Source organism: Pezoporus wallicus, unplaced genomic scaffold (genome assembly GCF_028554395.1).
Source record: "Pezoporus wallicus isolate ANWC-B61680 ecotype Strahan unplaced genomic scaffold, APGP_CSIRO_Pwel_v1 contig_14159, whole genome shotgun sequence".
Classification (NCBI taxonomy): domain Eukaryota; kingdom Metazoa; phylum Chordata; class Aves; order Psittaciformes; family Psittacidae; genus Pezoporus; species Pezoporus wallicus.
The window spans coordinates 290904-313821 of record NW_026642380.1 but is presented as its reverse complement, the minus strand read 5'-3'; the positions used below and the strand labels follow the sequence as shown (position 1 = coordinate 313821).

Here is a 22918-nt window from a genome sequence, read left to right as displayed (position 1 = left end):
AGCCTGGATACGGTTTTGTCAAAAGGAAATGTGTTGCAACTTAGAGGGGGAGAGATTATGACTTTTAATCAGAAAGTAACAGAGGATCAGGAACCCTTTCCAATACTCTCTGGTGAGCTGAAGACACAGGACACTTTATCTGCAGTGGGGAAGGGTGGCACAGTGGTCTCACTCTTTTGGGCATCAGGTTTCAGGACAGCCACAGGGACAAGACATCTTTTTCTGCTTTTTTGGGGGCAAATACACAGCAATAAACCCCCATATTGCTTAATAAATTAGTGCCTGAGCACCTGAAACTGAAAGCCGCCTATGTCCAAGGGACCTCTGACCACTCCACAGCAGGTTGCTCCCCTGCCTTCTGCTAACACGTCCTTGTTTTCCCAGGAGTGAGCAACTGCACTATGCTTTGTGCATCCTGCATCCCTAGAACTGGCTCAGTTTCGGCTTTCTGTGTGTAATGTATGGAACGTTCAAGGAAACAGAGGATGACTTCATGGTAGGAGCGGTGGGAATACTCATTGCCTGGCAGGTGCTAGAGCTGCCTGGCTCTGCCTGCGTGGCTGCGGGGCATTAGGACCCGGAGGTTGCTGAGCGGAGGAGGCTGAATTCCCCTCCCGCTGTCATCCTGCTGCCTCTGCAGCTTTATTCCTCATCTCCTTCAATGGTGGCTGACAGCCTCCCGCTCGGGCGGGCAGCCACAGCGAGAAGGCCTCGCTAGGACTCGTTCCCTGCACCTCCATGGCATCCCCCAGGACCATCACCATAGTCGCCCTCTCGGTGGCCCTGGGGCTCTTCTTCGTCTTTATGGGGACCATCAAACTGACCCCTCGGCTCAGCAGAGATGCCTACAATGAGATGGTGAGTACGGCAGCGGCAACATGGAGGGAGAAACATGGGGGCTGTCTTCTCCTCAACCCTGCGGCAGAAGCACTGTTTGCAGTGGGATATATGGAGGGTGACTGCTCCGGGACGCTGAGCGATGGGGGGGGGGGAGAAGGAAGAAGCTTATCTGTTTCTCTATTTGATGGACACAAGTAATACGCATTGCCATGGATATCCTGGCAGCCGTCGCTGGGCTCTGTCTGAGTGTATCCATGGAGAAACCTCTTGCGGAGGGGAGGGAAGGAGGACACCAATGCCTGCAAAATATCGGGATGCAAGGGTCTCAGAAAAGGCAGGTCTGTAGAAGTGCCAGACATGTAGCAGGCAGGTACAGCTGATCCCTGAGGGAATACCTACCCCTGGACTGAGGGTAGGAAAAATCAGATGCCTGCTTTGGCAGCCAGATTGTCATGCTCAAAATTCCGTGCTGTAAAGCAAGGATAATGACACTGACTGTCCCTACCTCACCAGGCTGAGCAGGGATTAATTCATGCCTGTGAAATGCTTTGAGATTCTTAGCTGGCAGAAGAAGATATTATTAATAGTCACCTTATCATTAGCCTGGGAAATAAGCCTCTCCTCCTTCTGCCTAATGGAAAGGGGTGAGGAGAGGATGGGGAAGTCACTGTGTGCATTTCCCAGCTGGTGAGCTAGTGCTGCTCATCCCTGCCCAGGGCCAACCCTGCTGCAGAGCTTTGCTGGCTGCAAGCTGCAGGCAGGCAGCTGCCACATCTTGCTGCCTTGTCCATGTTTGTTTATGCTCCTGCTGGCCCCTGTCACATTTATTGCAGTGGCTGAAATGCACTGGTATAAATTTTGTGCCCCTTAAAAATACAGTGCTAGAAGTTTCCAGCACATTCTGTTCTCTCCCCTTGCTCCACCTGCCCAGCTGCTTTTGCTTAGCTCTCAAGTAACATCTGAATCGCAGTGCCTCATCTGCAGCCCAGCACAGGGATCTCACAGAGGGGAATCTCTGAGAAGAGACTCGGGAGCAAGAGACAGAGATGAAACGCCCAGGAAACAAAGCTCTTAAGCTTCTGGTACATAAGGGACAGAACACAGCACTGAGACTTTGCATTGCAAAATCCTTGCTCTGTAAAATATTTCACTTCCCTCTCCCTTTCTGCTTTACCAAGAGCCAGGCCTCCAGTTAGGAATGATCTCCATTTTTAGAAAGACAACACAGAGGCGCTGCTGTTACACAGCACCATCATTCTTCTATCATTCTTAATAGCTCATATTGTAACATGTTCACGGCTCATTAGGCTTTCATGCTTTTGCTATGCTGCATACCAGGGTGGTCTGCCATGTAATAGAGACAGTGAAAACCTGATTTTGCCCATCAATAAGCATGGCTTCTTGCCCTAGGCAAATAAGAGAACCGTTGTTATCTACCTGCAACACCAAACTTGAAGCTTTTCATTCAGCAAATGCCAGACACACTAGTTTGTCTATTAAAATACTTCAAATACCAGAGTACTCTAGGACATGCTGATAGTGCATTTCTTTAAAGAGCTGTATCTTTCACAACTGTACTCTGCTCTGAGGAGAGGTTTTATCCACTGATGGTTTAAAATCCATTCTTATTAATGAATACACTTGGAGTAACTGTGTCATGAGATCTTCAATTACTTGCTAGCTGTGTATTTTTGAAGTGCCAGATCCTCTTAGGAGAAAGCAGGAAAATTTACAGAGAAGTAGGGAAGTTCTGTGTGCCTCTAGTGCAGGTTTCCAAAACCACATGGAAGTAAATGTACAATGGGATTAGTGCCTGTGGGAGCTGAACAGCTCTGTACCAGAGATTTGACTTCCATTTCCCTCTCCCTGATTAGAAAGCAGCACAGTGGCAAGAGTATCCACAGGGATAGTATACTCAAGTGTAAGTGGAAATAATTTCAGTGTCTCAATAGCTAGGAGCTTTATTAAAATATATATAAAAGGAAATAATTGAAAAAGAAAACAAACCCAACTAGCCCCCAAGCACCTAATGTTCAAATGCAAGAACTTAAATGTGTGTAAGGACAGAGGTTGTTTCTTCTCTGAAACAATGAGGCAGCCGTGTAAGGAGGCTTAGTCTTCCAACTTACACTGCTTCTAAACCCAGCATAAACCAGGAAGCAGAGGATATCACAGGTCAGTTTGCTTTCACCTGAGGAAAGAAAGGATCACAAAGGTATATAAGCGCAAAATAGGGTTGTTGAATCTCAGCTTTCATGTATAGTGTCATGCTAAGATTGTACTGCTCCTAAACACTAGGATATTGTAAGTTGCTGCGAGGTATAAAGAGACTTCTCTTTTTCCTTGCTATGCCTTGGCTTTGCAGGGACTAGGTGTGTTATTTACTTAGGGACTAGCTACTCCTGGAGAGAGGTACTTCTTTTTTTTTTAACAACATGGTTCTGCATTGCTAATTCTAGCAATTGTAACTTCAGATTTCAGGAGAGGGTACACCTGGCCTGGTCCTAGCTCCAGAGATGGGTGTTAGGCTGCAGTACTGTTTTCCAGCAAGGAGGCAATAATTTACAAAGGGGAATTGCAGGTTGATGGTATTAATATTCCCCCAACAGAAGCATTAGGGGTACAGACTGGGTATTGTGCCAGAGGGTGATGTATGAAGTGATCCTTAGGTCATACTATACAGCAGTCTATTTACAAGGAATTCACCTTTGCCTTTACTTTCTCACATTGTGGTGTTCTACTCTATTACTGCTTGATTTCAGAAGCGAGCATACAAAAGCTACGTGCGGGCCCTCCCCATGCTGAAGAAGATGGGAGTCAGCTCCATCCTCCTCCGCAAGAGCATTGGTGCCCTAGAAGTGGCGTGTGGCATTGTCATGACACTGGTGCCCGGTCGCCCCAAAGACGTGGCCAACTTTCTCCTCCTTCTCCTTGTGCTGGCTGTGCTCTTTTTCCACCAGCTAGTGGGGGATCCACTCAAGCGTTATGCCCATGCTCTGGTCTTTGGGATCCTGCTTACCTGTCGCCTGCTGATTGCCCGCCAGCCAGAGGAGCAGCCGCCAGAAAAGAGGATGCTGTCAGTGAATGGGGATGAACAGCCACTCATCAATGAAGCAGCTCCTGAGAAAGGCAAAATGAAGGTATCCTAGTTGAGTGCGTGTGAGAAATACGGACCCTCGAGGCAGCTCTCTCCTGGAAATCACCCAGAAAAAAATTGTTTTTTATTTACCTATTTATATTTTTTCGTCTGTCTAAATAAAGTTGCACTTGGGGTCTGAGAGACACGTGGTATGTGTACACTGTAGTCTTGCTTTTGCTGCTACCCTGTAATGTAGATAAACACAAGCTAGCTTTCACTGGGATAGCTTGGAGGCAGTGAACAGCCTAGCTGGAGTATGCTGGCGTCAGCAGAAGCTGCAAAACCAGCCTGAGAGCATAGGCAAAGACTTGGACAGGTAATCATTGACAGTGCTAGCTTGGCACTGCTGCACTGGGGAGAACACATCCTGAGTAACAGCTGAAACCTGGCCTGGAAGCACTTCTGCTACATGGCAGGCTCAGCAGCAGCAGCTGGGTAGAACATAAGCTGGATGACCCTGTGCTGGCTTGCGTAGCCCCATCCACAAATCTATGTTTCCTTCTCCATGGTCAAGGGGAGAAAGGACCCTACCAAGCATAAAAGTGCTCCTGTGTTTAAGAGAGGGGTCCCTTAGGGGCTGCTTCCTCTGTGCCCAGTCCCTTCTTTGGACATCTAGGGAAAGCATGGGGTGCCCTATTTACATCTTTCTCAACTTCCACACTTTGCAGAGGCTCTAAAACTGGGACAGTGGCCTGATAAAAGTCATTTTTTTGCCCACTTCACACAAGGCAATGGCACCTCTTTACCCTTCTTTGCAGAAAGTAAGGATCCCTGGTGAGGGGATGGGGAGCAGAACTGCTCAATGAACTCAAAAGATCTGTCTGCTGTTGGCAAATAGCATCATGCTCCCTATTTCCTTCCAAGAACAAGATTCCTTTTTCCACAACTACTGCAGCTTTATAGAATTGTTGGTTGCTGCTGATAGATGAGGGTCTGAACATGTCCAGGTACCTTGCTGTTTATCCCATGTAGCTTTGGTGAGCCGGGGGAAGTCCTCTCAACAGAGCCTGAATCCATGTGTTGTATCTGAAACCTTGGAGTGTCATAAGAAGCATGTGTTACCTCTGAGACTGTTTTTCTTGATGTTTGTTTTCAGTTTTTCCTTGTTTTCTTAATTCCTCACATTAATAAACTTTTTGAAATATGGAGAAAAATGTCTTGATAAAAAAAAATTATCTATTTTTTTTCCAAGAGACACATTTGAAAGTATTTTTCCCGTGCTCAACACTGCCCCTAAAATGGGCAGAATCGTATCAGGGGGATTTCAGGGGAAGATAAGGTGATGCAGGATCAAAGCCATCTGAATATTACTGGGCTTTACATCAATAACCACAGGCATTTAAAACAAGTGCTTCATCATGAAACAGTCTCAGATAAATTTCTGCTTCAGTACAATGTGTCAGCAAGAAAAGATATTAAAACTCCGGTAAAACGTATTATGTCTGTATAAGAATTAATGATGGATGTTCGTACACAGTATATCCAGTTTCCTTCGAAATTTGCTGCTGAAACAGCTGTAATCCCAAATATATCTATATGTGCTGAAAAATCTTCCTCCTAGAGCCCCTAAGAGTGACTATTTCTCTCTTATCAGATATGCACGCTGCACAAAGGAAACTACAAACAGGCCACCTTTCTTAGGCAATCTCTCACCTTTACAGACTACCTCAAGGCCATCCCAAATGTATATAGGATTTGCTTTACTTTCCAAAATGCATTTCATCTACCATGCCCTGACTCATTAATCACTTTTTAATGCAAAAGCAAGTATCACCCACTCAGCCCCCACCATGATGCGTTTTCCTACTCAAAATACTCAACTTTTGAGTTGAACTGAGGTGAACTGCAGCCTTTTGGCCAGCTGCCCCTGATACATGCATCTACCTCTGCTGCAAGTGTTCGTGTTTGCCTTTTGTAACGTTCCTCAGTGAAACCTGTAGAGATGCCGTACTAAATGTAAGAATATACCACATAGCAAAACTTATCGTTGCAAAACCTTCAGACTATAAGTGAATTCTGAAAACCATCCCCTTTTCACATTTGCAGCAGTATAAATTACTGACTGCCAGCAGCAACGTGATCCTTATTAGGGAGGAATACAAAACTCATTTGGGTAACAAGAATTCTGTGTTTATCTATATTGAGTTGACCTCCATCCTTGTCCCCCAGCATCAGCAAACTGTGGAAGCATCTTTGCTTGCTCGAGGTTGTAAGTCACCAAGAACTGATTTAGTCCCTTTGTTAAGTCAACGACGCCCATTTACTCTTTTTTTCCCCCTTTCTTTCTTCATCTCCAAGCCCATCATTGCAGGGGGTTGGTCTGGCTGACCTTTGCAGGTCCTTTCCAGCCCAAATTCTACGATCCAGTCCTTTCAGTCTCACCCCATTACTGAGGGCAGGCACCTCCTAGCGCCATGCTTCCCTCCCCACTGCCAAGACCTATCACAGGAGGGGTGCCTGTCCTGCAGCCTCCCCCAGGGCTCCCCAGAACCGCTGACCCACCCGCAGGACCGGCCCAACATCTCCATCCTCTGTTAAAAACGGGGCAAAAAGAACCATCACATCCCATCCCGTCACCCCTATCACAGCTCCAACCCTTCGCGCTTCAATACCCCCCGCCATCTGCCTCCCGCCGCCGCGCCACTGCGCATGCTCAGAGCCACCCTGGGCAGAGGAGGAGGAGGAGGAAAAGAGCACCCTCGACCAGAGGAGGAGGAGGAGGAAAAGAAAAGGAGAAAGAGAAAGAAGAAAAGGAACAGAACGAAGAAGAGGAGGACGAGGAAGAGGAGGAAGAGGAGGGGCGCCCGTTGGGCGGGCCCGCCTTGCGCGGGCGATGTGCGCATGCGCGGAGGTTTGAACTGAAGGGCGGTTGGTGCTGGCGCTAAGTGAGGTAACTGGCGGGGCTCCGGGTATGGCAGCCGGGATAGCCTCGGAGCGGCTTCTTACCCCGGCAGCGGCAGCGGCAGCGGCAGCGGCAGCGGCAGCGGCAGCGGCAGCGGCAGCGGCAGCGGCCTTTGGGGCTACGGAGCCGGCGTGTTTGAGCGCGGCGGTGGGGCTGGGCTGGGCTGGGCCGGGCCGGGCCGGGCCGGGAGGGCCTTGTCGCTTTCCATTCCCTCAGGGCCGCGTCCGCTCTGCTGCGGCCTCCGGGGGCAGCCGGAGGGAGAAGGGTGTCGGCTGGGAGGAGGGGAGGGGATATTCGTGCCCAGTATCCGTGTGGAAGAGTCTGGTACTGAAGAGCTGTGTGGTGGTGGGTTCGCTGTTAGTAAGAACTGGTGTTACAGCCTGTCTGGTACTTCTGCCCTAAAGTCTGGTGACCTGCTCGAACCCACCAAGCCTTTCTGGTAGAAATACTGCAAAACAAAAGAAAACTAAATAAATCCATAAATCCAGGTGGAGGTGCCAAGGACTCTGTGAGAAAGCTGTTGCTGTACTGCAGGCGTGATAAATGACGGCTGCTGGCTTGCTCTGCTTCCTGAACCGCTTAGAGCATGCTCAGGTGGTTCAAGATGCAACAAGCAAGATTCCAGTGTCTGGGGTCTTCTGTAACTCTTGTATCATGTCAATCCAAGAACGGGGTAGTTGCAATCGGGAGTTTTCAGTGTTCTGAAGCATCTCAGTTATTCTTGGTCACCATCATGTAAAGCATCTTTGTGATGTGCTTGGTATTGTCCTTTAATACTGGGGGGATATTTTTCACCTGAAGTCAGTAGTTGTCATTTGTAACTGTGAATACCCTGTGTGTGTATATCGTATGCTTCAGAGGAGGTCTTGATGTTCCTAGCAAGAGACTTGTTCTTGGTATGCTGCACGGAGAAGTTAGTGACAAACCTATAGGAAAATAGGGATGATACTAATGTCCTAGGAAAGTGAGAGCTGAAGAGGGAGTAGAGTATGAGTCAAAAATCATTCTGGTTTATTGTGTCAGGAAGGCTTGGAAGCAAAAGATGGGCTCCAGCAATCCAGGGACATGCATCATACTAACAAACTTGGAAGCTGTAGCAAAGCTTTATGTTTTGTGAGTAAAAGGTTGATCTCTCCAGTGTACTGAGGGGAAAAATGCTGAATTTCAATGGTTGAATTTCACCCAGGGCTAGGCAGTTCTGCAATGTTGGTAGCTCTTCTGCTTCACTGGGAAGTTTGCCAAAAATATATGGTTTTCAATCTTGGCTGTTACATAAAAAAGTTGCAGAAGAACCTAAATTTTGTAAAATAGGGAGATAAGTGTTGTTATGATCATCTAAAATCTGTACGTTGCTTGCAGGAAAGCATGACATGTTGACAGTTTATATTGACATGCGTAATACACGTAATGAAACTTGGAAGAAAACTGTGGATTGTGTTTTGCTAAGTATCTGATTATGTTAGGTTTTGGGTCAAACCCCTATATGAAATGTTATATCATTTACAATTGAAAGGAGTTTGTGTTAACTTTTACCTGTGATTTGTTTTCTTCCCCGTTTGAATCAAAGAAAAGAATGCCGTTTTGACACACTGTTATCTGTGCATCTTCTGAATATATTGTATGACCTCTGGGGGGCAGGTGGCTCCAAATGACTTCTTCAGAAGTTATGCTGTTACATTATGTAGGATCCCTCTGAAAGCTATTCTTTTCTTGCAGGGAATTGGCTCTCTGTTCTTCAGTTGTTGGAGGTTTATCTATTTTCTTGCTTCTTTGTAATGAAGGATTGGAACCCATGTGACAAATGAGTAAAATTCTTCAATCTCAGTTGGGAGTCTGAAAAGATGCTGCAAAGTAAGAGTTCTAAGACCCCAAAGGAGCCTCTGCAACAGCACCAGAAAAGCCAGTCTGGTCTCTCTGCATGGTTAAAAGTGGGGAGAATTGACCCTGAAAAGAGTGTTCAGGATCATCAATCTCTCGATCACCAGGAAAATTACAGCAAGCAAGAAGACTCACTGGAGCCAGCTTTGAGCTACTTTGCAAAAGGTACGAGCAGCTTTCAGGTTAGCTACCCAAGGTTGAAAAGATAACAACTAAATTCTTAATAACAGCAATAGTAATATTTTTTAAAATATCTAATTTTATCTGCTGTTTTCCCCCTATAATGCCTGAACTTTGTAACGTTTCTTTGATGTCTTAAAAGGATTTTCCCTTTCTGTTAATATGTAATGAACCCAACAAAACCCAATAGCTGTAGGGACAGTTCAAAGAAGTTTTAAATGGTTCATTTTTGATTCAGAAGTTTTCATTCTTGTTTGTCATGTTGTGTTTTTTTATTTTTGTTTTGGTTTTTTTTTTTGCTAGTTCAAGACCGTGTCTCATTGAAAAGGAGCAGTGCTCTGCAGAGACACTTGGCTACTGTGGAAAGCATTGCCCTGCAAAGAGGGTTACCCCCTGAGGCATTTAACGTATTGCTAAGCACAGCACTCTGTGGCAAACTTGGTAAATGTTTTTATACTGTTAATGTGTCTTCTGTGTATGTCTTTTATTCTGCCCCCCCCCCCCCCCATCAAATCTGTTAGAGTTAGTGTGTTTATGGGGACGGTACTGTTAGGTACTTCAGTATACAATTATCTTTGAGATGCATCAGTATAATTCCTGAGTTCACATGAAAAATAACCTCAGTTCTTGCTCCAGGGGGGTGGTATCCCAAAAATCAATTACGTGTTACAAATACTTATTTAAAAGCTGGTTTCCTTATTCTAGAGTTGCAGGTGTCTGAAAGGCTGAAATTGTGACATTGTGTCTGTTCCTTGTTATAACTGTGTAGCTTTCTTTAACTCGAGATCAAAATAACTGAACAAATGGACTTGTTGCTTTAGTGAAAATTGCCCAAATTAAAATGCTGTCCTAACAATCAATTCAGCATTGTGAGGGTAGATCTCATGCTGCTTTCTTAGACATGGTGGCCAACATTTATTCTTCTAAATAATGAAATGCTTAATGAAAAAAAAACAACCCTAAACTTTCCCTTCCAACCCAAGAGGAGCATACAGGATTCTTTCTCCATTACGCAAGCAGTGTTGTGCTTTTCTTGATTTAAATTGCTGACCTCTCTAGAACACTGATCTGCTGATGTTTGGCTTACAGTCATATACTCCTGCTGAGAAATTAGTTGTATTACCAGAAGCTTGTATTACTTTTGGTTGTCTTGCCAAGAGTCTAAAAGCTGTTTCAGTATTAAAATAATATTCCATTTTCTTTAAGCTGGAAAGAAATATTCCTCATCATTTTGAGGTGTAGGTAAATCTCTAGTAGATTCATGTACCCTCTTACTTTAAGCAGTGAAGTGCTGAATAGTCTTGTTTAGAGGGAATTTTGAGCCAAGCTGCAGAACCATATTGAGGAATCCTGTTCATAAGCACCATCTTATTTTAAATTGTTTGTTTTCCAGCTGATACAGTGAATACTCGTTTACTGAAGAGCCTGATTCCAGAGTCAGTAGTACCAGAAACTTCTGTGGTTTCAGCTGTATCGTGGCTCTGTGTTAGCAAATGCTCAAGCAACATCCAGGTAACTCAGTAAATGTTTACAGCAGTTATTGCTTCTGCACAGGAATGATGAAGACAGATTTTTTTCTTTCAGGAAGCAAAAATCCTGAGGTTTTAATGTAGAAGGTCTTACATAAAGATACTGTCCTTTAGGAAGATTGGCAGACATTCCCATTGCTGAAACAGCAGTGGGAACAGAGAATGCTATTTAAGCATGAGTGGAAATTAGCACAGTTCGTGTGTGAAGATACTGACCTCCACCTTGCTACAATCTCATTTCAGGTAGTTGTACAGAGTGATAAGGTCTCCCCTGAGCCTTCTTTTCTCCAGACTAAACAACTCCAGTTCCTTCAGCTGCTCCTCAACACACTTGTGCTGTAGACCCTTCACCAGCTTTGTTGCCCTTCTTTGGACATGCTCCAGCACCTCAATATGTTCCTTGTAGTGAGGGGCCCTCACATCACATCTGAGGGTCATCACATATTCAGAACTGAGCTGCTTTTTCGATTCTGATTTGGCAGTTGATGTTCTTGGCATACATTCTTACACATTTGAACTAGCCCAGTTCTGTTCATCTGTACTTGTGTTCTCCTTGAGAGTAGCATGTATCCTTAATGATTTTGTCTCTTGAACTGGCTAGTGACTGGTCTGGCTGCTGTTTGCCCATCACTTAATGTAATACAGGTTTTTTTCCTCTATGCAGGTGCTTTTTTTAAGATGGCTGATCACAGTTTTTGACTTCATTGATCACAAGGAAGACCTTCGTGCCCTCTATGGTTTCTTCTTTTTCTTCTTGCAAGAGGAGATGATGGTAAGGAGAGCTGGAGAATATATGGAATTGACAAAAACCTAAATGTTCATTAGTAGTATTCATGTTCATGTTTAGAATTAGTCTGAAGTAGCTGTTGGTTAGAGACCATTTTCTGATGCCTGGAATTTATTTTGTGGTTTTTCATTTTGCCTTTGAAGATTGCTGGGTGATTTAGCTTCAGAACCAGGGAGGTACTGAAGGATTATTTCAGTTTCAATGCGGTGGTTTGCTTGTTTATAGAATTGCTGTTTTGCATCAGAGTGACAGTATACTTGGTCTAAATTCCCAAGAGTAACTATGCTGGTGCATCTCTGGGAATGCCTTTGGTGTCGCACATAAGCAGGTGAAGTCTCCTGCTTCTGGGGTGAAACTGACTTGCATACCTCGGGCAAAAAGAAAACAACCTTTTAGAGCAATGTTGATTTAAAGGTGAGAAACTCTCAATGCCAATTCACTTAACTGATTTGAAATGTAGCTTAAATGAAAATGAACAATCAGGACATTTCTCTTATATGACAACTGTAAAACCCAGGTCCTGGAATATTGAAATGTTTGGATTCAGTTCACATTAAGATGATCTGGGTGGTCATGTTAAGCAGCTATTCTTTCAGTTTAGGATATTTTGTGGTCAAAAAGTTCTGCATTTATATTGAGTTATATTTCTTGCAAAGTTTTTAATGGTTTTAGGTGAACATTAGTTATATTCTTTTCATAAAACTGGATATAAGTTCTTACTGTTTAAAACAGCATTTTCAGGCATGATGGGCCAATTGGGAAGTGCACCAAAGTTGGTGTGAAAGTGGTTTAAGCCCCTTACAGCCTCAATTATAGAAACTCTAATGAATTATTTTGATTCTAAGGTGCCTTTCTTACTGAAAATGTGATTGTACTTCCACTGCTGACTCCTAAAATAACCAGACCATGTTTCCCGTAACAAGATTCAACACTGAACACTGAACAACAACTCACTGAACAGCTTGACTGCTATAGGGACTGCTCATAGTGCAGATAATGTTTCTGAATAAAATTGACATGTGTGACACTAAAACCCATGCTGTTTCCTAAGGGCAGTAGAGTGTGCTCTGCCCCATGGGGACACAGGGATGACCTGAGGCAGTCAACTGAATAAACCAACATTTGCTTGTGAATCCTTTATGTTGCTTTAATGTGGTCAGCAGCACCAGCAGGATATTTCATTACTGCCTTTTCCTTGCAGTGCCCCTACATCTGCCATGTGCTCTACTTGCTCACCAGGAAGGAGAATGGTGAGTCAATCCAGTTGTATGAGGTGGAATACCATTTTGTTTCCTACTGTCTTTGCTGGCATCAACTTTCCTTCCAATGGAGCTAATGCAGTGACCAGGCAATATATTGCTTTTTAGGCAGGAAGTACGAGTGGTAGTGGTAGTTCAGTCTGATACGTGTAGCATTTTCTGAATTGGAAGCTATCTATTAGCCTGTCTATTAGGAATAAGGTTCTGCTTCTTTTGCAATGGCTTTCTATAACAAACAGGGTATTTAGTTTTTTGCTTAAATGTCTGATGCAGTGTTTTTTAAATTCCATTATGTTCTTAATTGTATCTCCAGTCAAACCTTTTCGGGTTAGGAGACTGCTTGACCTCCAAGCAAAAACGGTGAGTTTATTTCAAATCTTGTAGAGTTTGACCTGTGGTTAATAATGTGGCTTGTAAGACTGATGCCCTTACAGAGTGGAGCAGAGAGGGACTTAGTGTCTGAGGACAGGGTTAGACTGGAACTGTACGTTGTAGTGTTTGTAGCATTAGGGCTTGTCTGTCTTGCATGTGACTGCCTAGTTTTCATTTGTGTTTGTGAGCACATACAATGACATGCACACAGCTATACATTTTATGCCTATGTGTAGTAAAATCCTTGAAGCAAGAGGTGGCTTCATTTATCTGTTAAGATCTTTAATTTTCTAATAATCTTTTTCAAGTGGTATCAAACATGACTCAAATATAAGATTGTGGAGGATCTGTGATCTTTGTTAGAAAAAAATATATTTTTGAGCAGTTAGATGGCAGACAATTTTGTTATAGTTTTGATTGTTAAATTCCTTCTTATTAGTTATGATTACAGAAAGTTCCTTCTTCAGTCCTCTTCCTGTGGTATTTCATTGACATTTTCTGCTCTTCCTTTCATTTTCAGTTGTTCATCTATGGTCACTTACTGACGTGTAGCTTTAGAAAGCTTTTATTAATCAGTGGTGGGTTTTTACTTCTAGAATACAGTATGTGGTTTTCTACATTAAAAACATACCCCACATGTTTTTCCTCTTCTTCTGCATTTGGCAGGGAATGAGGTCTTATTTGCAGGCTCTGCTATCACTTTACAAGCTCTTTTGTCCTGAGCTGGTGAGCATAACCCTTCCTACAAAAACAAAGGTAAGGAGTTAGATTTAGTCTACTTGGAAGCAATACTTGCAACACTGTACTGAGCTTTCCATTTAAGCTATAGCATGATTTAGTGGTGAAGGTTAAATCCCAAAACCATCTTCAACTGTTTTTTATGGGCACACTATATTAACTTTTGTGATTAAAGCCCTGATTACCTGGGCTGAAACTGGTATGAATACTTGTGTGATGCTTTAGCACTCGGTTAGAATTTACAAACTGATTGCAACTGAAGTGACAGAAAATAAGTTTTATGCAGAAAAGCTGTTGGGTTCATTTTTCCAATTTTTATTTTGTGTAGTATCTAGATTAATTTGAGAATTTGGTTACTCCCTGCATTTTTCTGTTTGGTGGATATCACTGATGCTGAATTTGGGAAGCCTTCCCAGTAACTTGGTATAAGCATACCTTGGTAATTTTTATTTCAATGTATACTTGAGATTTACTGTATGAGTTACTGATTTATCTGAATAAGGATTATTAATCTGAAGTGTTAGAGATCTTTTCTGAAAAGGGGGGACATCATTTCAGAAGCATAACTATTGAACTACAGGCAAAAGGTAATGAAACTGAGGACCACTGCTGCTTGGTCTGTCAAGCAGTGTTGAGTGTATAAACCCTGTGGTGACATTTATCAGAATAGAAACTGATCTTTCTGTCACTTTGTCTTAGTTTGGCTTCTTGCATAGGTATCTGCTTTATGTTTTCAGATTTACTTCAAGAATGCAGAGGACCCATGGAAAGCAGCAATCAAAACAATAAGGCAAAGAAGGCTGGAAAACTCTCCAGTGCCCCAGCCACTGTTTTTAGGCGCAGCTCAACCTCGGTCACAGAAAAGGGTAGGTTGTGGACTTAAGGTAGACCTTAGAAGGTGCCAAGGAGCTGTTTTCTTTATGAATATTGGCAAATAATTGAGTCGGGCTTTATTTCAGCCCTGGGAAGGGTGGAGGAGCTATACAGAAATCTGCTATTCCCATTATAATGAAAGCCTTTCTTGAAAAATGCAGTCTTTATGGAAGCACTGCGCTTGATTGCATTGGAAACAGTCATTGCTATTCTTTTGTGTTTCTTTTCTAAAGAAATGGAATGCCCAGTTGGTGATTCCTGCAAGTAGTACAAACAGAAGTCATTTGGAAGGGGTCAGGGAAAAGAACACTGATTTGTACAGTACAGATGAGTATTTTCCAGTAGAGCTGCTGCAGAACTTTCCTCAGCTCCTACAGAATATCCACCGTCTAGAGGTGAGTTTCTGGAAGGTCCTGGTGAGGTCACTGAATGTTTTGAGAGATCAAAGGTTATACCTCTAACCCCAGTGTGTATGTGAACAGTGTGTGGGCTGTCTAGTTCTAACAGAGCATCTAGTCCTACCTGGGCTTGACAAATGAGTCCTGGAGATGTTCTTGTTACTGGTAAAAGGATTGGACAGTTCTGGTAGAATGAGTTTCTTTGGCAATTTGCTGATATAAATACTGAATAACTGTTTTTGTTTGTTCATTTCTCTTGCAGTTTCCTTCCCGGATGGGTTCAGTGTTAACAAACCCTTTATTGCTTCACTACATAAATTGCACCAAAGATGAATCTGTTTACCTGAGGCTCTACTATTGGTTGAGCCAGACTCTTCAGGAAGGTTGGAACTTTATAGTACCTTGTATGGTAGGGAGGTGAAGGATGTCTGAGGCTTTTCACCTTTTGCTAATGGTACTTTGCTATTCGGATTTATAGTGATAATGTGATAATCACATAATGTTAAAACACCTATTAGATGAGAACTGAATTTTATTACTGATTGTGCAAATTCTTGCTGTGCTCGTATTTGAATACAGTATTCTCTCCTATTTAGAGTGTACTTGGTGTGTGGTTGAGAATGGCCAAAATGAAGAAGAATTCAGGGACTTCCTGGAAATTCTCTGCAGGGTACAGTGTTTCTTACATGTAAGTGCCTGCTTTGGGGAAGCAAAGGGTTTCATGATGTCCTTAAGCTACTTTTGGGACTTACCTGTTTCAATCAGTATCTCTGAGAAGTGACGGTGTCTAAGTAATAAAACATATTCCTAAGGCAAGTCAATATTCTGAAGATGACCTTGTTTTCTACAGGAAAGGTAGTTTAAGAATGATATTAAGAATTATAATTTGAATGTCCTGGTGAATTGTATGTCAGGAAGGAGGTGTAAGCCTCTTTGTTTCTCCAGGGTGAAGTGAGCATGGCAAGGTGCAGGCATATGAGATTAGTTTTTGAATGTTCATCTTCTGCTTTGTAGGAGGGACTTGCTCCCTGTGAAGAGTTCCTGTATCGGAGCCTTCCTCTCTGGGATGGCTTGTGCTGCCGATCACAAATCCTCAGGCTTGTGAGTTGGATCCCACTGAACAGCATGTATGGTATGTGTGATCCTCTGAGTGAGGCTGGACAGTGTCTGATCTTGAATGACAGAGTTTGTCCACAGATGATATACCGTCTTCTCATTTCATTTTCAGAAATTAAATCATATCTCTACGATCCCCTGGCACAGCTCTTCTTCACATCATCCCTTTACTTTAAGGTAATTTAAGTGAATACAGTGGCTATTTAGTTTTGGTTGTTTCTGTGTCTGCACTTGTACCAGGTGTAGCTGTCTGAGGGATTGTATAGGGGACTTTTGGGGAGGTTTGTGACCAGAGGAGGGTCAAGCATGTACTTACATTGTAACTTTTGGGGAAATTTGAGTGCCTTTCAAATACTTTTTTTTTTTTTGACCAGAATTAAGCTAAGGCACTGGAAATAAAAAGAAATGAGGATACACAAGACAGTAGTTGGTTTGCAATTTTTTATTGCAATTTTAACTCAGTATTTGAAGCACGCATCTTCCAGGAAAAGCTGTGTAATGCATACATTCAGATCAAGGGGATATGCAGTTACCTCACTGCTTTTTGTGGTCATGAGAAACTCTTGATATCTTTCTTTGCATATGTAAGCTCTTATGGCATTTCTTGTTTAGTATTAGTCACTTTTGTAAATTGTTATCAACCTGTTCTTGGTTTTGCCTCTTGCAGTGCAGTGTTCTTGAAAGCCTGAAAAGGCTGTTGCGGAACTGGTTAAATTGGCAGATGGTTCATCTGGATTCAGCAGCTGACTCCCAAACCCATTCTTTGTAAGTTTGTCTGAAATAAGTGCAGTGTTCCGTGCATTGCTCACTAGTGTATTTAGTGATATATTCTAACCCTATTATCAGCATAAAGAAAAACCAGAAGGTTAATAATGTTGTAATGTTTCTGCTCTATTGTAAGCTACCTTGTCAAAGAACCATAGAATAGTTTGGGTTGGAAAGGACCTTAAGATCGTTTAGTTCCAAGCCCTCTTCCGTGGGCAGGGACACCTCACACTAAACCATGTCACCCAAGGCTCTGTCCAACCTGGCCTTGAACACTGCCAGGAATGGAACATTCACTACTTCTCTGGGCAACCTTTGCCAGTGCTTCACCACCCTCACAGTAAAGAACGTCTTCCTCATATCTAACCTGAACTTCCCTGTTTCAGTTTGCATCCATTAGCCATTGTCAATGCTCTTCTTGTTCTTTAAAAAGATTTCTATTGACACTGAAGATTGAAATTTCCAGAAGTGAAATCCTTGTAGCACTGACAGCTGGGTCATGTTTGTAGTAACATTGGTAGCAATATTTTACTGGCTATATTGAAGAACAAATTCATGTTGCTGAATGCTTGTGGTACAGAAGGATAAACTTCAGTTTCATTTTTACTGCCTGCAGAGAGGTGTATATACTCACATTGCATCATGTCGTTGCTGCAGGAATACAACTTCCTCTGGACTAGTGAACACGGTGGCTGAACTGATCCACTTTGTTGGAATGATCTCTACGGTTGCCTTGCGTTTGGAAAGCAATCATACATTCTTGCTGTACTTCATCCTTGACTTCTATGAGACTGTACGTATCCTGTTCATTTCTGGCTTTCAGCATCCCAATACACGCAAAGGATATTTGCATTTTTTAAGTTAAACCATGAAAACGTCTTCCTCATAGTTTACAGAACTTTGTGATTAAATACAAGGATATTCCAAATACTTGATTGGTCTACAGGTGATGACTGTTGCTCTTGCATCCTTAGGCAGAACTAAATATGCTGCTAGAAAGCAGCTGCTCTTAAATCAGAGATGAACTGTGACTTAAGGGAAGGGGAAGAAACAATATGGCATAACATGCTCTTTTAGTGCTGATTTATAGAAAAAAGCAATGTTCACTTCAATTTCAAACAACATATCCTGATATTTTTTTTTCCCTCCTTAAAAAAATGAAGCTTTCCCCAGTTTGTCTTGGAGACAACTAAGAGCATCAAATAGGCTTAAGCCTTTTCTCTAGTTTCCTCATATTCTCTCTCTTACTGCCATGTGACCTCCCTGGGTAGGTTTGACTCTGAGTAACCATGACAAAACATATGGTATACCCAAGTGGTTGAAGCAGAGACTGAGGTATGGACTGATGATATCTCCATATTGCGAAGGAAATGGAATTGCTTCACCCTGGCTTTCCCTCCTAAGCAAAGTCGCTGGAGCTGGCTGGAATGCAACATCATATGCTCTTTCACTCTAAAAGCCTTTGGGGTTTGTTAATGGCAGTATTAATCTGCCTCGATTTGCTTCCTTCTTACAGGTGTGTGATGTATATCTGAAGTACAATATGCCTTTGTTGATAATGCCTCCTGCTGGAGTTTTCTACCCAGTGCTCCTTGGCATGGATTCTGTCAACTTGAATCAGCTCTGCTACATTATGTACAGGTACTACAAATGGTGTGGGCTATAGGGACTCCTTGTTTTTTCTTTGAGTCTTTTGGAAATGAAACTATCATCATCTTGTCATCTTCTTTTTCTTACCATGCAAGGCAAAGGTGGAAGTTCCAGCTGTGCTGAGCTTTCATGATACAGGATGCTGTAGCTGTCGTTCCCACTTCATTTTTTTTTTTCAGTTTATTATCCAAAATAACAGGGTTTTGATATACTTCCTAGTATTATTTCCATATCTTTGAAATGTGAAGGAAGGAGTTCCTATATTATTTTGAGAGAACTTATCGGCCAGCTGGAATCGCTGGCAGTAAACAACTTCTCACTCTTGTGCTTTGACCACTAGACTACAGAATTTATAAGGAAAAGCTTACATGGGCTGAGTAGGAAGCACTTCTGCAGCCTTCAAACTCTTGGGCTTTGGGACTGCCTTGTGCTGCTTTCAGGTGCAAAGACAGCACAGTTTAGCTCTGCAGGACCCCCCAGCATGGCTGCTGCTGTTGGCCTTTTTAGTTCCAGTGGCTGCATGTTAAAAGAGCAGCCAACTGCTGACAGCTGGCACAGGCCTCTCCATGTGGCCTCTTTCTCCAAGGAATCTGCAGGGTAATTAACATGACAGGATGGTCTCTGGGAAATAAGAGGAGCCAGTGCTGCTTATAGAGAGCAGCTGTCACGTTGCATTACTTACAGTGCTTCTGTTCCTCTGCTTAGTGAAAGACTCCTTTCTTAAAAACGCACTGCATTTCTTTGCTGATTTTAAGGCTGTATGTCAATAGTTACTTATTGCCTTTATAAGGTGACTGTCTCAGGGACACTAGTCATGTCTTCATCATTTAAGAGACTAATAACTGTCTCACTGCTCTGCCTGGGAAGGCCAAGTGATAAAGTCCCTTTGAGTTCTTTTTTTATCTCTCTCCTTTTTATCCGTAAAGTTTGATCTCTCTTGAATAGGAAATAAGCTTTCTTAATATGCTCCTCCAGCTTATTTTCAACACTGGTAGGTAGTAAAAACTTACAGACCCCCAACTTTATTGTTTGTTTGCTTGTTTTTCTCAGGTATCGTGCCAACTTGGTGGCTGCAAAAGAAAATGAGCACAGTGAAAAGGTATTGTGGATAAACACGAGTGCTGGAACAGATCTTAGCAAGGAGTTGGGTTTTTTTGGAGGGGAAGTGTTGTGATGACATTCTTTTAAGGACTGGAGGGAGCACACAACTGCTTCAAGGATGCTATTTTTTGGTTTATGTTCTTGTCCCTCAGGAAATACAGCAATTCAGGTTCAGCAGTGAGACATACAAAGAGTACAACCAGTACATAACAGCTATGGTGGGTTGTCTGTGGACATCCAATGCATTCCAGAAGGATACTCATCCTCAAGGTCTTCATATCAATGATGAACTGCTGAACAAAACTGGAGTGAAGGAATTCAAAACCAGCTTTAACATTGTCTATCACCCAGCCATGATAGGCTATGCTGTCCAGTTCCTGCAGCAGGTAATGGTGGAGGCCAATGTTTGGGTCTTTGACAGCACTGGATGTTGTTTTGACAGTTTCTCTAGAGACATGGCTCAACACAGTATCTGACTTGTGGAGTCAGCTGGGCTTTCAAAACTGCTCTGGCATTCTGTGTGTGTGTGAGAGATCAGTGGCACAATTTGAATAGTCTCTGTGTGGTATGAAATCATGCATGTAACAGTTCTAGATGTGAACTCGTGCTCATAATTTTGAAGATAGAATACCTAAATAAGGAAAGAAATTACTAATTCAGTAAAAGCTTCCCAGTAGTGCATCAGGCCCCACAAAAATATGCAGTGTGACCTAAACAGTTGAACGGCAGAAGTTCAAGAAACACCTAGTTCAACTGTATACAGGTGCCCATGGGAGGATCTTTGCATTCTTCCTCCTGCAGAACCAAACTAGCTTTTACTTGGCAGCATTACATGTGTGTCTTAAGCCAGGGGAAATGCTCAGCTGCAGGGCCATTTTAAGCCCATCAGTGTTGAGCACCAGAGGGCACTGTTCTGCAGCACACTCGGAGGACACAAGCAATAATCTAAATGTAGTAGATTCTGTCCTCTTGCTCATCTATGTGTAATGCTCTGGAGGGGAGGGGAGTGGCTTTTACACTACAGAGAGACAATGGTTAAAGTTAGCTAAATAAATACTTTCTGTCGCTGTCCAGTAATGCTGCAGCAATGGGGCAAGAGGGTCTCGCATTACCTGGTCACTTGTGGAACGTGGTATGGTGCTGGAAGCCCAGTTTGAAGCATGATTTAAAAATCTCTGAATGTATTTGCACACCTGCAATCCCTGATTTAGGAGGGGACTAAGCAGAGGTCCAGCAACTCTGTACATACTTTTTATCTGACTTGATACTGTTTTTATTCCCTCTCCTTAAGGCTTGGCCAGATGATACCACCTTCAACTTCAGTTTAATTAGGGTAAGATTTCTTGCTTTAATGAAGTGAAAACAGGCAATTTTCAGCTGCTGTGTAGGAGAGGATGAGGTGAGAATATTCACCAGTTCCACAAATGCTCTTTAAATATTTTGAAAGGGGAAAATTCCAGCTGTAGATTTTGGCTCAGTGTCTTAGGGGAGAACATCAACGTCTGAGAAGTTTTGTACGTGCTCATCTGTGGGTAGCGGTCTTCTCCACAAGTCAGTGCAGTGTCAGGACAACACTGTTTATTGTTCTCTGTAGAACAAGTTCTATTTTTGGTGTAGTTGAAGCAGAGTTTATATTATCAACAAACTTGGTATTAAATTTCTGAGATAGATATGTAGCTTTGTTACGGCTTGAACAGGGATCCTCTGCTGAGTGAGTACAGTGGCAGTTTAATTTCCTATACCATAGTGCACTTCAAACTTGATCTGGAAGAACTGCCACTAGTGATGGGAAAGAAGGCTTTAATATCCAGATTAATTTGGTTCCTGTCATTTTCACTGTTGATCCAAAAGACTTTGCTCTTCTTAGAATTGGGATTTAGAAACATCTTCAGAATTAAAAAAGATGATCACGATTTGTCGTGTTTAGGCTAAGAATGTGTAATTCATAATTGATGGGCATGTGGAAACAGAATGTGACCCTCTGTACTTGTAGACTAGGATGGATATAGTCGAAGTATGGAAGGCGATATTTGCAGACCTTTTCAGAATGGCCTAAGAGACAAAGCTATGTCCTGCACATCTGACTGTTCTTTCTGGTTTTGTAGGGAAAGAAGTGGAATTGGTACCTGAAGTACCTCTATGCAAAAGGTTTAGAGGGCCTGAAGGTCTTTATTGAAAGCAGCATCAGTCGTGTTTCCCAGGCCTCTCACAATAAAGCAGGGAATATGGAAATGTGACCTGGGACTCGCCAGAGCCTTTGTATCATTTGGAACAAGAAAGCAGAATATAATGGACTGTGTCACTGATTCCTCCTTCCTCAGAAGAGAGAAACAGAGCAATTACCCTTGTCTGCATTTTTGTACTGACATCTATTTTAGGAATGTGAAGACACAGAAGGAATGCTGAGTGCCTGTGGCTGCTGCCTTGGCTCACTAATACTGAACCCCCTCTTGTCCCTGCTGAACTTCTCTGGTCTGAAACTGCTGAGCTCAGATGTTATGTATCATCCACAGTTTTCATCCTTATTTTTCTCTGTTGGAGCATCTGCTTTGATTGAGAGACAAACATTTTCCAGCTCAAAATCACAATGAGCAATGCTGCTTCATGTATAAGTAACGCTGATCCCTGACCTTCTTTGCCTTCCTCAACAGTAGGTAATGAGAAACAATTGAATCAGTCTTACAGGAATCCCGTATATGTTCTGGATTGTAGCACTGAGTTTTCCAAGTCCCTGTTGCACCATGTACATACTGACTTTTAACAGGCTGACCAAACTGACCTTCCAGAGCTTCACTTTCAGTATAAAGCTTCCAGATGAGACTTGATGCTAAAACTACTTATAAAGTTCTTCTAATGCAACTGGAAGATTTGGTGCTCAGTTGGTGATTTATTGATGACTTCAGCAAAAATGTTGCCACGGGCTCATCATTTTTTTAAGTGCAAACACAGCTTTCTTTTATGTAATTTTATCTCGGTATGTATTGTATATTATCTGTGTACATATAGATATAATTTATATTCTGGAAAATGTTTTCAACGTGTTACTTTGAAGGAACTTTGCTACAAAACTTACCTTCTCCTGTCATTTCATTGTAACACTGACTAGAAGCTGTGTGAAGCTGAACTGAGGTCTCCAAAATTTGAATGAACTTTATTTCACTCTTGTAAAAGAAGGTTGTAACAACTTGTAAGATGGGTCAGAGTACACTGAATTTTGCACTTTAATCTGTACTTTATTCCAGTAATCAGTCCTGAGAGTGACTCCAGAACCAGTAATGATGTGTTTGGTCTCTGCATCCTCTCATAGGTGTATATATATTTTTATGTCTGTATATATGTATATTCACTCCAGAGAATATGAAAATCTTTCCCTGAAGACCTTGAGAGAGAT

General features: G+C 42.6%; 4 protein-coding genes across 5 annotated transcripts in view; 3 read left to right on the top strand and 1 right to left on the bottom strand.

Annotated features, from left to right (window-relative positions):
- FUNDC2 (FUN14 domain containing 2) overlaps positions 1-22918 on the bottom strand; it is a 162210-nt gene that overhangs the window by 84397 nt on the left and 54895 nt on the right. The gene's annotated exons all lie outside the window — the stretch shown is intronic.
- On the top strand, positions 458-4124 carry TMEM35A (transmembrane protein 35A). Its single transcript, XM_057429660.1, has 2 exons — positions 458-858; positions 3603-4124. The coding sequence occupies exons 1-2, from the start codon at positions 739-741 to the stop codon at positions 3987-3989; spliced, it is 507 nt and encodes a 168-aa protein (XP_057285643.1). The 5' UTR covers positions 458-738; the 3' UTR covers positions 3990-4124.
- CENPI (centromere protein I) lies at positions 8617-22555 on the top strand. 2 transcript variants are annotated; one of them, XM_057429641.1, is made up of 20 exons: positions 8617-8924; positions 9243-9380; positions 10333-10451; positions 11133-11240; positions 12457-12505; positions 12828-12874; positions 13553-13642; positions 14362-14490; positions 14731-14892; positions 15158-15278; positions 15492-15583; positions 15910-16027; positions 16124-16188; positions 16679-16776; positions 17434-17569; positions 18293-18417; positions 19477-19525; positions 19680-19913; positions 20819-20860; positions 21633-22555. In XM_057429641.1, the coding sequence occupies exons 1-20, from the start codon at positions 8723-8725 to the stop codon at positions 21762-21764; spliced, it is 2256 nt and encodes a 751-aa protein (XP_057285624.1). In that variant the 5' UTR covers positions 8617-8722; the 3' UTR covers positions 21765-22555. The 2 variants fall into 2 exon arrangements, with proteins under 2 accessions (XP_057285624.1, XP_057285625.1); XM_057429642.1 differs by lacking the exon at positions 9243-9380.
- Positions 22668-22918, top strand: part of DRP2 (dystrophin related protein 2) — a 35036-nt gene continuing 34785 nt past the window's right edge. The window contains exon 1 of the mRNA XM_057429629.1: positions 22668-22799. The gene's annotated coding sequence lies outside the window, so the exon portion shown is untranslated. The remainder of the gene's footprint in view (positions 22800-22918) is intronic.

Coding starts and splice junctions, on each gene's coding strand:
- TMEM35A (XM_057429660.1), top strand. CDS start 739: ATGGCATCCCCCAGGACCATCACCATAGTCGCCCTCTCGGTGGCCCTG. Junction 859..3,602: donor GAGATGCCTACAATGAGATG/GTGAGTACGGCA, acceptor GCTTGATTTCAG/AAGCGAGCATACAAAAGCTA.
- CENPI (XM_057429641.1), top strand. CDS start 8,723: ATGCTGCAAAGTAAGAGTTCTAAGACCCCAAAGGAGCCTCTGCAACAG. Junction 9,381..10,332: donor AGCACTCTGTGGCAAACTTG/GTAAATGTTTTT, acceptor TTTGTTTTCCAG/CTGATACAGTGAATACTCGT. Junction 16,777..17,433: donor GACTCCCAAACCCATTCTTT/GTAAGTTTGTCT, acceptor TCGTTGCTGCAG/GAATACAACTTCCTCTGGAC.